Here is a 17,161-nt window from a genome sequence, read left to right on the forward strand (position 1 = left end):
CTCTGGGAGAGCTGTGCTGTGGAACAGAATGATGGAAATGAGGAAATCACAAGTTGTTGAATTAGATTAACAGCACCATGGCAAGAAGGGTTAAGAAAGAACATGTTAAACAAAGCCTTGGGAGGATACAGGTAGAGGATGGATATTCACAAGGGCCAACAGAGACTGATAGAATGAGATATGTGAGTACAGTGATACATGGACTGGTGGGCATGAAGTAGGTGATGAAGTGAGGGACATTCCACAGTTTCAGGGAAATACCCCTGTGGGTGAAATAAACTCAGCCACAGTCACAAAATGCCATCAGCCTTAGATACATTAGTAAGCATGGAGTCCATGAAAAAATGTTTTAGCTCTCCATAACGTACCCTCTTTCTCTGGTTATTTCTGTTCCTAAAGACTGCCTGAAACTCTCACTATGAACCTATTCCAGATGAAGAGAAGGAAGCACCTCTTTTATGAGGAAAGGCTGAGACAATTGGGATTGTTCAACCTGGAGAAGAGAAGCCTCGGGGTGACCTAGTTGTGGCCTTCCGGTACCTGAAGGAAATTTACAAGAAAGACGGAGAGAGATTATTTACAAGGGCCTGGACTGACAGGGCAAAGGGGAAGGGCTTCAAATCGAAAGTGAGTGGGGTACATAGCCCTTGTACGTAGATTGGATATTAGGAAGAAATTCTCCCCTGTGAGGGTGCTGAGGCCCTGGTGCAGGGTGCTCAGAGAAGCTGTGGCTGCTCCATCCCTGGAGGTGTCCAAGGTCGGATTGGATGGGCTTGGAGCAACCTGGCATAGTGGAAGATGTCCATGCCCATGGCAGGGGGATGGATCAAAATGGTTTATAAGGTACCTTCCAACCCAAACCATTCCATGGTTACGCCTTGTTAAGGCAAACCAGATTCCCCACTTTTTCCCAAGAGTTAGGAGCCTCAGCATTGTCCACCAGCCAGTGTAGCATTAACCTTCCAACCTATTTCATCACAAACCGCTCTAAATATAAACTAGGGCCACATGTAGCTGTTGAAGCATTTTGAAAACGCTCGGTTTTATGCTTTACTCCTGGAGCTGTCTAGGCCTGCACGGAACCATCCGCTGGTGTTTTCCGCGAGCCACAACAGCTCGGTACGAACTCAGAGGCGGTCTTATCGCTGTTCAGCGACAAGCGCCGCGTCCCTTGCCCAGAGAGCTCCGAGCAGCAGCAGAACAGCGCGGACACCCCCAACCTCCACAGCCGTGCCCGGAGAGCCGCGCCTGCGCCCTGCGGCCGGGCCCGCCTGCGCTGGGGCCGGGCGGGGAGAGCGGCCCGGGGCCCGCGGGGGCTGCGGCGATCAGCGGGAACGGGCCGCCCACGGAGCCCCGGCATGCGGCTTCGCTGCTGCGGCAGCCCCCCCGCCCGCGGGCTCGGCAGGGCCGGGGCAGCGGCGGCCTGAGGCCGCGGATGGGCGGAGCGGGAGGAGCCGCAGCCGCCGCCGCGATGGCTCAGGAGAAGATGGAGCTGGACCTGGAGCTGCCGCCGGGGAGCGCCGCGGCCCCGGGCGACGGCGGCGGCCTGAGGCGGTCGAACAGCGCCCCGCTCATCCACGGGCTCAGGTGAGGGGCCCGGGGGGCTCCCGGCCCTGCGGGGGCTCCGGCGATGCTCCGCGACGCCACGGGGAAAAGTGGGTTCCTGAGCGCTGCCCCTGCCTGGGAGGGATTTAGGGAACGTATCGGTGTGTGGAGGGGTGCGAGGAAGTCCGGGAAGACGGGCTTTGGTTTTACCGAAACGCTTTGTTTTCGCCAAGGTCTGCTGTGTTGGGGAGAAACACCGTCCGCAACGTCAGAGTTGTGGCTGTTCTTACCCATCGAATAACAATCGCGATGATTTCTGTAATGGATCAAGTCTGAAGAAAATAAATCACTGCTCTGTGTATGATTACAACAGTAAATGCTTTCGGAACAATCACGCAAATTTGGTCAGGGAGGTAATTTCACGGGACCTTGACGTAAGTTTTTACATTTAGTGTAAAACAGTGTGTCAGGTGCCCAGGAATTTTCCTGGATACTAATATCTGTAGTATGCATTACTGGGAGAAATACAATGTGTTGTGCAGACAGTTGTGCCTGGATGTTGCCACCAGCCTGTGGCAGGTCTGTTTGCAGGAGGGTTGGGTGTTTGCCAGGTCTGGCTCTCCTCAGCTGACAGGACAGAAGGTGGCAGTGGCAGGCAAGGGGCAGGTGAAAGCTCTCCGACAGGTAGGGTTTCTTGTACGGTTTTGTTTGGGTAAGTTTATAACCCAAAGGGCTGTTTCTTGTCTCCTCTGGGCTGTTGAGAAGTTGGGAGATGCCCCATCTGCTACATGGTTTGGCTTCCTTCCAACTGTAAGGTGGTCCACGTGCTGCTGTTACTGGTGTGTCTGCGCTTTGGGAGAGCATATTGACAATGGGTTTCATAAACTGTAGGATATTACATGATAAGTACTTCCTGGTGGATTGATTTCTTTTTCTTTTCTTTTTCTGTAAGGAACTGGATATCAAGTGGTGAACAAATCTCACGTACCTCTTTTACCAAAATGGTTAACGGTGTCTGACAGTTCAGATGAAATACTGCTTATTGCCTATTCCATTGTGATTAATGTTAAGTGAATTTAATTTTGATTCTTTCGCATAATCACAATGAAACAACTCCCATTTTACATTTTGATGCAGTATGGAAGAGTTGTGTATGGCAGCTCTCCCCTGGGAGGTTTCTGAGCAGGTAAACTAATTGTGTAACTTACACAGGACATTTTTATAATCTCAGCCTTTTGTAAACTGGAAATTCTAAGACCCTTAACTCTTAAAAAAAAAACTCAAACAAATTATTTAGCTCAGGCTTTGGGCACATAGAAGGGTAAGCTTGAGCTCTTGCCTTGACACTGTTCATACACTATGAGTTAGGTGTTCATACAAATAAAACTGAAATGCCATTGAACTAGTCTGAGGTGGTTGCAGTGGTTTGCCTGTTAGTTTGGAATTTTCCATCAGAATACTGTTTTTGCAAGATTGCAGCTCTTGGCAACAAACTTCAGCTTTTCCCAGAATGGCTTTGTTGGGTAAACTGAAACAAAAACTCTTGCTCTTACACAGCTTGCTTTTTCTCCTCTATCTCCTGTTTTGACTTCTTCATTTTTAAGTAAGGACCTTGGGAAATGAGTTGCTGTAGATCCAGAGAACAGTTATAAATAAGTGGAATATTTTAGATCACAAAAGTTACCTTTTGCAGAACTTTCAACTCTTGTTTTTTGCCAAAAAAATTATTGATTTTTAGTGGGAGCTGTAGTTTTCTGTGTAAAGTAAGTCTGAGATCTGACCAGTTCTGGTCAGATAGGATCCAAGATAGGATTATTTGCAGGTCTTTTTTCTCTCCCTCTCTGTTAGTTAGCACTGAGTATTGGACTCAGGCTATGGTAATGTGGGGCAGGATTGTTCCAACCTGTTTTCTTGACTCAGACCCTGGATTTCAGGATGTGCTGTTTGTCTTGTGTTTGCATGCCAGCCAGTACACTTACACTGAAAAGAATTGTGGCTGTTTGCCTCAGCCAAAACTCATCTCTAAACATCATGTCATGCATCCCTTCAATTTCTCCTCTCCCACCTCTGTCAAATGGCAGCTGTTTGATCTCTTGGGGTGTGAGCTGAGTGAAATTTTCTTGGAAAATTGTAAATTATGTAAATGATGTCTGGTCCTATGTACTTGACATTTTGGAGAAGGAGAGCTTATGCATTTTTCTTGGCAGAAAGTACAGTGCATATGCCAATTGCTGTTGGCTTTTCTTTCACAGTATAAGCTTTATTGTTTTTTTTATTTACAGCTACATAAAAGCTGTCTGAAACTTATGTGTGTAACTGATGTGTTTTAAACTAGAGGATTCTGACAATGGTGTGTCATGAAAGTGTAGTAGGATTATCAGTCCTCATAGCAAGGTACTTCTGCTGGTCAGGTTAGTTTTAAAGAAATTGTATTTGTGGGGGTCTTTTGTTCGTCCCAAGTTAGCAGCAGAAACAAAGAGATATAATGTGAATTCTTGAATTTGAATCTAATCAATGGATTTGTTCTTACATTTGGATTTGTTCACACATTTGGATTTGTTCACCTGTGCAGCTCCTCACTTATTTTTGGGCATGAGGATTATAGGGTTGTGGCTCAAAATTTTTTTCTAGCAACCATAAAATTTAGTTTATTTCTGCAGTTGTGTTCATTAAGTGCTGATGATGGGCTGTTGAAACACTGGTGATGACATTACCAGTAAAACTTGCTTTAGGAATCAAAGAACTAAAAGTGCCTAGAGAAAGAAGTTCATTTTGTGTCAAATAAATAATCCTATACCGTTTCAATGGATACATTGCTGTGGGGCCTTGAAAACTGGGTTTATTGTAAGTATAATTTAACCTTTCCTGGAAAAATGTTCAGAAGATATTAAGTGTTTGTAGCGATAAGATTTATCAAGATGCTATATTTTTAAATTCTATTTAATCTGTGGGATCAGAGCTGGTTTCAGTTACTGCTTACAAGCCATTAATACATTTGTTCTGTTGAATGACATTTGAAGCAATATACAAGCAGCAGCCATTCCAAACATCATAAACCCGTACAGTCTAAACAATTCCTCAGTTATTCTGAAGACACAAAATGATTAATTGAAATCATTAATTGAACCAGCTGGGAATCGGAGGATGAACGAGTTGATTTGCACTCTCTGCTAACAAGCTAAAAGAGCTCTTACCTACCTGTCTCTGGAGTGCTTTGTCTCAACAGGAGAACTGTCAGAGCATTTGGAACTGAGCTGGTATAAAGAGGTGCTTGTTTTTTTGGCTAGGGAGGAAATGGGTTTTGCATTTGACTGGTGTTTCTTTTTGCAGCGACAACTCCCAGGTGTTCCAGGCCAGCGTCCTGCGCATGCGCAGGAACAGCACCACCGTCATGAATCGGCACAGCCTGGTAAGAAAACTCCTGCCCCAGCAGGTGCCACACAGAACTATGCAAACGGGAATAAACAAAGTTTGATTGCAGTCTGTGAAACTAGCATCACATTGCTTTCAGAAAAAAAGGCTCTAGACTGTGACATTGATATGCTGTAGCTATAATGAAATGTTGCTTATACACCATTTGGCTTGCAGAGTGCTTGTGTTTCATTGTGATCATAACTTTGCTTCTTATAGATATTCCAAGGTAGAGTAGGAAAGATAGCTTGCTAAGAAAACTAGCTGTTTAACTGTACTGTTAACAGTAATCAACGTCTTAAATGATTTCTGATGCTTAAGAAAAAAAGTGCAGACAAGTACTTCAGCAAAGGTTGCATCTGTAGCAGAACCAGAATAGTTATATGTAAGAAAGATTGGTGGAAAAGCCTTTCTCCTGCTGGGATGAAAAAACTGAAAGAAAGTGTTATGGTGAAGATTTCTTAATCAAGTCTCTTTCTTCATAGATTTAGGGCAGCAGCTTAGTGTAAATCTGTTTGTGCTTGTGGTCAGGCAAGAGGAGAAAAAAACAAAGGCAAAAGCTCAGTTTATTGTGTTTACTCCTGAACATCCTCAGTTGTTGGGCTAAAAAGCTGCTAATTCAGGGTGCCTTGCCCAGAACTGGCTGGGAAGCAGGAGCTGGTTCACTCCTGGGCTTAACCAGTGTTTCCATCTTCATGGGATGATGTTCCTAACCCTTCCCCTCAAACTAATGTTATTAAAAAGTGGCATTCTTCTTCACTCCCAGCTGACCAGGTGCTGACAAAGTACATGAAATTTACTTACACTAAAAATCAAGTTCCCCGCTGACTGCTAGATCAGTGCCTTGTCTGCTTTGAAGCGCTCCTTTGAGTTATGATCTGGGTTATGGTTCTGTTGAATATGGCAGGGAGGATGGACTTGGAAAGGATCTTAGGGATTCTCATCCTTCTGTGGCCTTAAACCAGGATCATCAACAGATAAATGACTTTGTAATAGAATTAAACTTTCAGCATCGAGTACCCTAAGCAACCTTCCTTGGTATTCTTCCTATAGCAAAGAGATAAATTTAGTTTTATGATGTTAGACGTATACTGAGGAGCTAGATTACATCTACTTTTGTAAATTAAATTTTACATAAGAAGGTGATAAAGTGTATTTCAAAACCCACTTCTTTGTGTTTAAGAAAACTAATCCAAGTTTTACTGCAGTGTAAACTGTAAGAGGGTCAAAAGATTCAGTGAGCAACTGAAACTTATTTATTACAAGTATTACAAGTGCAGCTTAAATCTTATGTTTTGTTAAACTTTGTGGGAAAAAAGTTGATTAGTGTTTGTCTAATCTGCGTGTTGTTCACTCTTGGGGAACAATGGGAGCTACTAAAATCTCTGGAAACTGAAGGTTTTACACCATCTACTCCATCTTCAGTGCTGTCCCAGTTGCTCAGCTGAATTCCACAATCTGTTTTCAGAGTAGCTTCTCCAAGTCTCAGGCTTCAGCTGGTTTATAATGGTCACTGCAAGGGCAGTGGTGCCATTTGGGCTGGAGTTTGTTCTGCAGTTTTTCTGACACTGCATGTAATTGCTAAAGAAAGTTTAACCAGGCTCAGTATCTGCAGTTTTTTTCTTCCAGGAGATACCAGTGAATAAATGTTTTGGTGTTTTTTTGCTTTGTTTTGCATGGCTGGGGTTTTTGTTTTGTTGCTTGAGCAGAGCAGTTGAGTCTGTGGTTAGATATTTAGCTGCTATTTCAGCAGAAGTTGATGTTACATTTTTTAATTTTTTTTTTTTTTAAGCCAGGTAGTTTCCCTGTGTTCGGTGTGGCCTCTGCTGTGCTGGCAGGAGGCAGAGGGCACTGCAGGGCAGGGCAGAGGCACTGGGGCAGTCCTTGCTCACCTGGGCAGTGAGGCCTGCCAGCCTGGCACTGCTGAAACTTTACCTGGACCACAGTATCTGACACACTGGAGTAGGGGGGGAGGTGTTTCTTCCCTGTCATAGTCTAATAGTTTGTAAGGTTTTTATTAGGCTTTTGCTCTCTTAAAACATTGGGGATTTGAGTACCATAATTTTAATAAATGAGTTCAGTTTAGCAAGTATCCTTTGAAAGGGACAGAGGTTTCTATTCACAAGATTTAAATTTAAGGATGCAAAGAGAGCAGAAGTGAGTTTTACACACTGACAAAGCAAGGATGATGTTTTGTTGGAAACATTATGTAGGATCCTCAGAGCTGTGTTAGGGCATCAGACCCTGCAGAGGAACACTTAATTGTCTTTTTATATTTTTTGTTTTGTACTGCAAACCACTGTTTTTGTACATATTCTATTAATGTTAAACCTTAAAGTATGTGGATCACAGTCACAAAATTAGAATATAATGAGTGGAACAAATGCATTTCTACTGTGGAATGACAGACTGAATAGGGAGGAATGCACTATTGTCCAAATCCTTTTCTCTGTGTGAGAATCAAGGTCAACTCAAGGTCTGCATTGGCTGGTGCAGCTTGGAGGAATGTTTATTAGGTGCACTGGATTTTTTGGAATCCAGTACAATAGTAAAACTGACCTAAACTGGACTTTAAAAGTAGCAAATCAAGATATTACAGCTGTTAGACTTTAGTATTATATGTTACGATTACTAAATTCTGGCGCAAATGTTAGTGTGAGCCTGATAGGCTGAATTCTTTTGTGAGAAGCAGGGTGTGATGTCTTCATGTTTGTTTTTTTAGAAGGAGGGTTCTGCGTGTATGAAGCATTAACCGTCTGGGTTAACTTACCCTGTCAGGCAGCAAAATCCTTGTATTCTCCATGGCACTGATTAGAAGATGGTGCAGTAACAGTTAACTGAATGTTTTGTTAGTTCTCCAGCTTCTGCATGATGAAGAGCTCTAGTAATGTTTTGTGAAGCAGATGAAGCCTTATAATGAATGAACTATAAAAACACCTATAATAATGCAAGCCTTACTTGCTGAACACATCCATTTAGAAAAGACACCTTATTTTTTGGAAGGATTGTCCTCCTGCAGAGAAGTTAAACCTGTATTCAAGGCTTTGGTTTAGAATTTTTTTTTCCCTGAATGGCTATGACGTAAATCAACTGAGGGTTGACAATGTGAGAGATGGGAAATATATGAAAGAAAATTATATTTTGAGAAAATAATCACTTTAAATTACTCGGTTTTGGGTGTGCAGTTTTAGATCATAGCATTCCAGTGAGATCTTGATGGAAAACTGTCAACATTAACAGAAGACCATTTTTAGTCACGTCTTGTCTGATTTCACCCAAATTGGTGAAGGTCTTGAGAAACCATAAAGAAAGTTTTTAACTCTTTGTTAGCCTTCTTATAGCTGATTTTTTTCACCTGTCAAAGTACTCACTTATGGGCAGACAACAATCTAGGAACCTTTATGTACAATGCTTTGTTTTGGCTTTGTATTTTTAACGGATCTATTGGGGAACTTTGTGGATCACTTAAATGAAAATAAATATTCTGAGTCACATAAAGGAAATATTTATGCCAACATACATACTGGGGGTGACAGTGTGCTAGTGAAAAGCAGCTCCATTCTGTGGGGAAAGCTGTCAGTTCTAGTTGCCTGGAAATGGGAGTGGAGGCCAGGCTGATACCAATTAGCATCTGTGAGCTTACAAAGCAGTATAATGTGAAGATACATATTAACATGTCCTTGCAAGTCAATAATGTAGGTTATATATACACTGAGAATGTTTTAAGTGATATGGGTTTTTTTCTTAAGTTGGGTTCTTTTTAGTTTGGGGTGATACTTCTTTACCAACATTTCTGTGGCACCTTTCCCTCCCTTCTGCTGTACTTTCAAATGTATGTGACTTTGTTTTGCAGTTTGTGCCATCATCTCCTATTCGTATTCCTAGCAGCCGTCTTCATCAAATCAAACAAGTAAGCACAGATTCTTCTAAATGAGTTTTTTATAGGTGGCTGGCTTTTTTTGCAGTTGATGTTGATGTTTAAAGTCCTTCAACTGGCTGTAGATTTTATTTTCAAACTGCCTGCCCAGTTCCACGTTTCATGAAGCAAAATGCATCTTACAGCAAGGAGAAAATTCGAGCAGAGAGAGGATTCTTAAAATTGACATTTTAGAAAGGAAACCTTTAATGTAAACCCTTAGGGTAAAGTTTCACCAAGTTTTTGGCAGCAGTGCCAGCATAAATATTCGGGGCCAATAACAAACTGTTCCTTAACTTGTGTTGGCACAGGACTTCTTTGCAGCCAGAAAATGAGCAGGATAAGGAAGCACTCTGGCTGAAAAATAGTCTGTACTCTTCTGGCTGGGCTATTTTTTCATCTGTATAATTTTCTTATCCAGATCCCTGTACTTGTGCTGTCACAGCATGAACAGAGGGGGAAGGGCAGCAGAGCAAACACTCAGGAAGGGGGGTAGTGTGGGGAATATCTGAGCGGGCTCAAATAGCTCTGCTCCCAGCCAGCACACCACAGGCAGAAGACTCCAGCTTTAAAATCAACAAACTCTTCTGTGTCCTTCATTTTATATCTACACTTTTTGACAGAAAAATGGTTACAAAATTGACTTGAAGATGCTTAATTTTTAAATTTTTTTTTCATCTGGCGAGTTTTCAATGCATAGGTTTGGTTTTTACAGGGTCAAAAGTTAAGAAAACAATTTAATGCTTCAGACAGCATTTTTAGGGTATGGTGCCTGAGAGGTAGAAGGCACTTCTGCTTCCTACCTCAGTTATTTAAGGTAATCCTGAAGAAAATAACAGCTTGCTTTCATTATGTAAATAATTTACTGGCTTAAATAGACTCTGAAGCACTCAGGTCAGCTGTACAGCTCTTTTTATCAATACTAAAAAGCTTAGGATTAATATATAAATATTGTATAATCATAAATTAGTTTGGGTTCAAAGGCACCTTTAAAGGTCATCTGGTCCAACCCCCCTGCAGTGAGCGGGGAGATAAAATACAAAATATTCTGAGAGCAAAGGAATGGACTGTTGTGGCTCTGCTCTATTACCTGAAGTAAAATTTGATAATTCAATCTTCTGGAAAATACTTCTGCATTCATGTTTGTGTCATCCATTTATTAAAGCAAGCAGTGTAATTTCCTAATTTGTGTTCGAGCATTAGATTTAGTAGTTGGAATTAATTCCATGTCCTGTATACTCACTGAGAACCTGTGTGATTCACTTCTGATCTCTTTCAAATCTGAGCAAATTATCACACAGGTGAAGAAGTTAGACTCTTCCTACTTATGATGAGGATTGTAAAGATGTTTAGTTGACCTTTTACACTTGAATTAGGGAACCTACTCAGTCACTGAACAAAGTGGCTAGCATTGAGTTAATTTTAAGGAATGGTGTCTGCCTAAGAGGAGATGGAGTCATATTTGTACTTGGTGTTAATGTTTAGTTTAATGTTAAATACTTGATCCATTTTAATAATATTTTATGGAGGTTTTTTAGGAAAAAAACTCACTGACTCCTGAATTCATTGTGTGCAATGCAGTGTATTGCAGATGAGATGCTGACAACTGTCTAGTTAGTCACTAATCCATAGAGTAAGGTAAGAATCCAGCCATGTTTTTGAGGTTTATCTGTACTAGTGTCCCCTTTGTAAAATTATATTATTCAAGACTGCATAAAGACACTCTGGCATGTGCAGAATTTCTGGTTCATACTATCATTATTCAGTTTTGTAGCTACTTCTTGTTTAGTAATGAAAATAAAGCTGCTTGGGAAACAACCAGCTCACATAAGCACTTCTTACATGATGGTATTTCCTGCTACATCTCTTTCTCATCCTCTCCTCCTCACTCCTTTCCATGGATGAGAATTTGAAGTTATTGTTGCTTAACAGAGTTGAATTAAATTTTCCACATGCCAAAGTGAAGTGAAACCACAGCTTTTCTGATCTGCTGGAACAAAGTGGGAGGTTGTTTTTTTTGACCTTAATTTTTCATGTGCTAATCTTTTAGGAAGAAGGAATGAATTTGCTGAACAGGGAAACAGTTCGTGAAAGGTGAGCACTAAGGCAAAGCAGAACTCCAGTCACTGCAAACCTCTGTGGGCCTGGGACAATACATTTCTTTTCTTCTTTATAGAGAAGTGCAAGTAGCAATGCAGATGAGCCACTCATGGGAGGAGAGCTTGAGCCTGGTAATGCATTCATGCTTTCATTTGTGTTTCTATCATCAATATCAGGACACTAGAGACCCTCTCATGTCAACATTTCCTTTGATAGTTTGACCTACGGTTAAGCTGTTAGTATAGCACTGCTTTTGATCAGCAATTTTTCACACTAACAAGGCATATAATTATCAGTTGTTCAAGGTACATGTGAGTTCCTTGGGCTGCCGTGTCAAAAGGAAATTGCATGGATGTCTGCCTATTCAAATTTTCTTACATGTTCTGATACTCTCCATGTAATGTTTAAGGCTTTTTTGTTGTTGTTGTTAAACATAAGCTCATAAATGTCTACCTAAAAATTGTTGATATGATGGAGGATAACTTTGGGATTTCACACCAATCAGTCCTTTTCTTGTTAAGGTTCCTGCTCATAAGATTAATTATGTGTACTGTTTACAGAGTGACAATGATTTTGAAAAATCACTATCACCAAAGCAAGTAGACTTTGTTCCAGTTTCTCCAGCTCCTTCACCTACACGAGGAATAGGCAAGGTGAGCAAAATGTGTTTTTATCTTAAGTAGAGTTAAATAAATTCAGCCAAATTAGTAGCAAAAGATAAGGCCACCTGCTCCTTTCTACCTCAGCTGCAAATAAGAAACTAGAGAGTAAATAAAACCCTCTAAAACCCAAACCAGAAAATACCAGCTGCTTGTGGTTGTGAATTTCTGTGGAGTGTTCAGCTGTTAAGCTGTGGTTAATAAAAAACAAATAAGTCTGTTTAACCATAGTACAGTGAAATAAATCTGCATGAAAATGGAATCTGTCCAGTTTTAATTATTTTTTTTTCTCAGTAGCAAAAACTGATGTTTCAGTAAACCCAGTGACTGGTTGCTGAATTTGATACTGAGTTATTTCTCTGCAGTTAAGCATCAATTGTTACCACATGGGAGTGATACCGTATTTATAACAACACAAACTCTTTTCCTCTCAGCAATGTTTCTCACCATCTTTGCAAAGTCTGGTGAGCAGTAGTGGGTTGCCTCCAAGTCCCAGCCCAAGTCCAACAAGGAGATTTTCAAGGTAAGTCACCAGATCATATCAGTGATAGAAAATTGACATAGTTTGTTCATAGAAGACATTTGAAATACCAGAATTTGTTGCATCTGTTATTGATTTCTGAGCACAAACACAACTTCGTATACTTAATGTAGACTTTAGATTTTACAGTGTTGTAAAACATTTGTCAAAATCCTCATGTCATAGCATTGGGAAATGGCATCTGTCTTCCCAGTGTAGTCTCTATATTGCTCTCATTCACATCTTTAGTAATTGAATTCTGAGGGAAAGAAAACACAAACAGATTTAGGGTTTGTTACTCCTTTGAGGAATGTGGGCATACAATTAAATTTTACTAGACCCTCACAGTTCAGCCTGTCAACTGAGATGTAGTCAGTGCCTGGATGAGAGCTTTTAGAGTGCCCCAGTTGTGAAATAATGTAATTAAACATTTCCTGCTCAGTTCTGTGCTTCCTGGCCTATCTTGGTCTATCTTCGGGGGGGAAAAAAAAAAAAAAAAAAAAAAAAAAAAAGAGACTTGTTTTGGATAAGCTGTTTTAATGCCTATTTTTCTAGTGATTTCCACCCAGTAGTTGGTTTTCTGAATCTCTTTTGATTATTTTTTTCAACCTTTCTCGTTTAATGGTGATCTCAGTGCAGCATTTGTCTTCTTCTAGCAGGAGAAGCCAGAGCCCAATTAACTGCATTCGACCAAGTGTTCTTGGATCTATCAAAAGAAAAGGTACAGTATTTAGGTTTGGCAAATACAGTAGGCCAACTTGTTAGTTATATAATAATTCATATAGTTTTCTTTATAATTCTATCCAGTTGGCTGGTACTTCAAAAAGCAGTTAGAAATGGAACATATTACACATAGTAAAACAGACAAATCATTAAATTAGATTTTACCATTCCATAAAGTTTTTGATTTCACAAAGCTAATAATTGTCTTGCTCTAATTCCTCCCCATTACTGTGGTCAAATAAATGTTATAAAAAGTGTGATGTAACCTGCTTAACAAAACAATAAATACAAATATTAGTATATTTAACTTAAACAGAAAACTTTGAAAGTCCTGGTTAAGTAAAGCAGACAGGTACTGTACATTTCAAATAACTCTTCAAAACCCAAAGCTGATGCACAGGCCTAGTAGGCACTTTACAACTTTATTAGGAAATGTTTCTCTGTCTTTTTGCATTTTTCTTCAAGTTTAACTTCTGGAAATTTTATTGCACCTATTTTTTTATTTTCAAGCTTCACCTTTGTTATAGAACACCTCTGGCTCTGAGACAACTTTTAAAATACTTTCAACTGGGTTCTGTCATAGCCTATTTAATTATCTATCCTCTTCTCTTCTAGAGTAATTGGAAATCAAAGTCAATTGAAAAGTTTTGTGATAATCCTGAAGCTTCTTCCTTTTCCTTATTTTCAGCTTCTCTGCTCTGGTGGAGCTGGTCAGTGAACTGATATCTGGATAAACTGAAACAAAACGATTATTCTTCAGGACCGAAGAATAAATATCTGATCTCTTAGCCTTAGTTAATTATTCACTAAACTGTACTGAAGCTTGGACAAAATGGTTCCAGGAAATAGAAAGTCTTTAAAATTTAAGCATCTGAGTTCTATCTTCTACATATGAAATACTGGAAGTTTGAACCTCTCTTCTGTTTGCTGTGTAGAAGTATACTGAAAGTGGATTTTAGTTTAAATGAGTCGTAATTTTTATCACTTGGTATCTCTTCCCAAAGGTGTGACAGAGATGGAAGATCACCCAAAAAGATTATTCCAAGGATCCACCAACATGCTAACCCCTGAGGCTGCACATCAGGCGGACCTTGGGGCATGGTAAATGCTGTGCTGTTTATTGTCCCTTTCCCCAGAAGTGTTACAAACTTTTTTTTTTCTAGCAGTGATAATGCTTGAAGGGTTATTTTTGCTTGGTTTGTTTTTTTTTAATAGAGATATCTCATAATGTTGCAGCACTGAAATTATCACAGTAAACAGGCAGCAATGTTCCCTACAATTCTGCAGTTTCTAGGCCTGACTGATAACATGGGGTGTTGAGCATGTTTAGGAAGAGACACCTCATAGATGATAGCTTTTGGAGTCTGATTCAAATTGAAATCAAACGTGAATGCTGATGTTTTTTGGGTGAATTGGGTTTTTCTTCTTCTCCCTTGTTCTTTGTCACTGAGGAACATGAGTCTATATGATCCTTCCTGGAGGATCAGAGGTGCTGGGAGGAGATAAAAAGTACTTCGTTAAAAATTGTAGTGATTGGTAATAGCAAGAGATTTTGATCTAGTGTTTTAGTCAAAAGGTTAATCATATATAGAGTGTGCTCACGCAACTGTCAAGGGTTGTTCACAGTATTTCTGTCTTTTTGCCTCTCAGCTGATGTACAATTCATGCAGAAGCTTAGAGTGGCAATAGAAAAATAGATGTTTTAAAGGTACTCTAAAATCATGTTTTTTGCACACCCTGTTTATAGTGGAGATAGCAGTGTGGGTTCAATTGCTGCCTCTTGGTATAGGAGATGGTAATTTAAAAAAAATCACCTTGCTGCTATCACTGATGATAGATCAGCTGTAGTTATGAATTTGTGTCATGTGAAATATGTACTATAGTGGAGGATGGACAATTTATCAGTGGCTCTCTTGGCAAAAAGGCCTCTGGCTGTTGTGCTGCCTCAGGGCTTTGAGGGTGGAGTAAGGCTGGCAGTGGATTGTTCGGTCTGGAACTTCTGATCTGTGCCCCATTTTTGGGTGAGCAAAGGAGGAAATGGGCAGAGTGTTCTGTGTGAGTCTGGAAGTGACTCTGTGTGTAGCTGCGGGTGTATTTCAGATCACAGTGTTTGCTGCTCCTGATTTGGGCTGGTTTGGGGCACTCCCCTGAGCCAGTGCCTCGCTTCTCATGCCCTGGTGTCGCTGTGTTTTCAGTCTGTCTTCACACGCCCTGGATGACAACAGGAGCAGTGCAGGCTCCTCCTGTGACTCCCCAGCTGAGGTTGGCACCAGCACAGACTCTCCAGTGTCGCTCTCCGACTCCAGATCCCCGTTTTTGCCAGTTGATCTCGTGGCCAAGTTACCAATGAACTGAGAGCCGGAATCTGCCGATGGACACCGGAAAACAGGCGGGATGTCGCCCAGACTTTCTGTTGTGTGTAACCCATTCTGTTCCTCATAGGAACTTCCAGCAATGTCATTACTCCTAGAAAACTTCCAGAATAGTTCCTTGAGGAGGAATTCACCTTTCTAATGATTTGTATGACATTTACTACAATATAGAAGCATTTGGGCTGCAGACACATTGGGTGCTCATGTCAGGCTGCTAGTTTGCAGTGGATGTGATCTCCTTGGCATGAGTTACACACACTGTACATCTGTCCTGCTTGTAGAAGATTTGGTTTGCCAGCAGCCTGTGTCCTCCCTGCCTGTGGAGGAGCAGAAAACTCACATTTGTCCTCAGCCTAAACCAATGAAGCAGCTTAATAATTGTTTCTATTCCCAGAGTGTTAGATACATATATTTTTTTCTTCTTCATATGAAAGGGAGAATATTGCAGTGGGAAATTGGTTATTATTAATATTATTGTGTTCTGTTATGATTGGCTCTTAATCAATTCTGTGTTCCAGTGGATGTCAGAAAAGAACAAACTGGTGAATTGTCAAATTTATATGTTGGATTTTATTTATGATCATGACTTCTGTTTTGACTGAATCTAAATCAGGTGTGGAACATTCTTCTGGGGTTTTGTATCTGGCATTTGTTTCTTTTTCTTCCCCATTTAGATGATGTATAGGAGTGGTAGATGCTCTGTTAAATGTCTTTTAATAGGGAAAAATAGTGACTATACATTAAATCCTGAAATGTTAGTATTTAGTACTTCAGAAATGCATTCTTTTAAGTCAGTATTTGTCCTCGTATATGACAGATACGGTGAGGAATCTTAAATGCCTTTTGACAGCCTGAGGCCATCAAACATATTTAATCTATGTTTAATTTCCTGATGTTGCTTCCTCAAACAGTGACATCAAGTCATTTCTGCTGTTGAAAACTTAAGATGCTGATTAGAAGCCTGGAATCTGGTAATCTGAGATGCTTGAAAAGTCAGTGTGTTGAGGCATCCTGATCTCAACTCTGAAATTCTCCAACAAGGAGGAAGAATTTGCAGACCCCCCCCTATGGACAGCTGTCTGGGATTTTGCAGTGACACCCTCACTGGGGTTGTGCAGCTGAACTCCCCCAGCTGAGTCCCTCTTTGTACATGTCTGTGCATCTGTGCCATGTGGTTTCAAACTTTCTCTCTAGAGAGGTTAAGAATGAAGCGAAATGTTTAATTTTTAAATGCTAAACCTTTGTAGTGTGTCATAAAGTGAGAAAAGTATGGAAACTTCCTCAAGAGAAAAATCTGCCCTGAACTCTGCTGTGAAAGATTCACATGGATGAAGCTTTGACTGACAGCAGCCATCAAAATGAGAATGGGATGACTTGGAGTGCAAAGACCTGGCAACCTGAGGGCCAGTGACCCATTTCTGTGTGTCCTTATTGTAGAGAGGAGATAGAATGTATTTAATAGTCTGACTCTGTTCTAGTTAAGATACAACATGGTTTACTTCTGGTATCATTCCTCTTAAATTATTGTAATAATCACCCTGCTGGTTGCAGTTCCTCCCCAAGCCCAGCTGCCCTTTGTCCCCAAGCAGATGCACACGGGAGTGCCGGGCTCTGTTTGCTCTCTCTGCTGAGGCAAAGTTTGGCTTTGCAATTTCAGGTTTGTGCCAAAGAGTTGCTGTGCGTTCACTCTTCTGTGGTGAGAGCAAGACTTTTTTTTTTTTTTTTTTTTTTTTTTTTTTTCTAACATCTTGTGTATTGCTTAAGAATGAACCTCCTGGTGTCTCTTCTAGTCTTTGTTAGAAGACACATCAGTATAGGAGGGTTTAATAGCTGAGTGTGGGTCAACTTGTCTCTTTTCTGTTGGATATTTATGCTGTTTTTCAAATAAGTGCCAATAAATGGAAAAATAAACGTG

General features: G+C 40.6%; 1 protein-coding gene across 3 annotated transcripts; it reads left to right on the forward strand.

Moving 5' to 3' along the window:
* Positions 1-1,271: 1,271 nt before the first annotated feature.
* On the forward strand, positions 1,272-17,161 carry LOC136288657 (P2R1A-PPP2R2A-interacting phosphatase regulator 1). Of its 3 annotated transcripts, none has more exons than XM_066182093.1 (10): positions 1,272-1,587; positions 4,876-4,954; positions 8,810-8,866; positions 10,923-10,966; positions 11,049-11,103; positions 11,533-11,625; positions 12,066-12,154; positions 12,808-12,872; positions 13,879-13,975; positions 15,070-17,161. In XM_066182093.1, the coding sequence occupies exons 1-10, from the start codon at positions 1,436-1,438 to the stop codon at positions 15,227-15,229; spliced, it is 891 nt and encodes a 296-aa protein (XP_066038190.1). In that variant the 5' UTR covers positions 1,272-1,435; the 3' UTR covers positions 15,230-17,161. The 3 variants fall into 3 exon arrangements, with proteins under 3 accessions (XP_066038190.1, XP_066038191.1, XP_066038192.1); XM_066182094.1 differs by having other exon boundaries at positions 12,811-12,872; XM_066182095.1 differs by lacking the exons at positions 8,810-8,866; positions 10,923-10,966; positions 11,049-11,103.

Source organism: Chamaea fasciata, unplaced genomic scaffold (genome assembly GCF_029207755.1).
Source record: "Chamaea fasciata isolate MVZ Bird 193981 ecotype frontalis unplaced genomic scaffold, bChaFas1.0.hap1 SCAF_4, whole genome shotgun sequence".
In the NCBI taxonomy this organism is placed as follows: domain Eukaryota; kingdom Metazoa; phylum Chordata; class Aves; order Passeriformes; family Sylviidae; genus Chamaea; species Chamaea fasciata.

Coding starts and splice junctions, on each gene's coding strand:
- LOC136288657 (XM_066182093.1), top strand. CDS start 1,436: ATGGGCGGAGCGGGAGGAGCCGCAGCCGCCGCCGCGATGGCTCAGGAG. Junction 12,155..12,807: donor CCAACAAGGAGATTTTCAAG/GTAAGTCACCAG, acceptor GTCTTCTTCTAG/CAGGAGAAGCCAGAGCCCAA. Junction 12,873..13,878: donor TGGATCTATCAAAAGAAAAG/GTACAGTATTTA, acceptor CTCTTCCCAAAG/GTGTGACAGAGATGGAAGAT.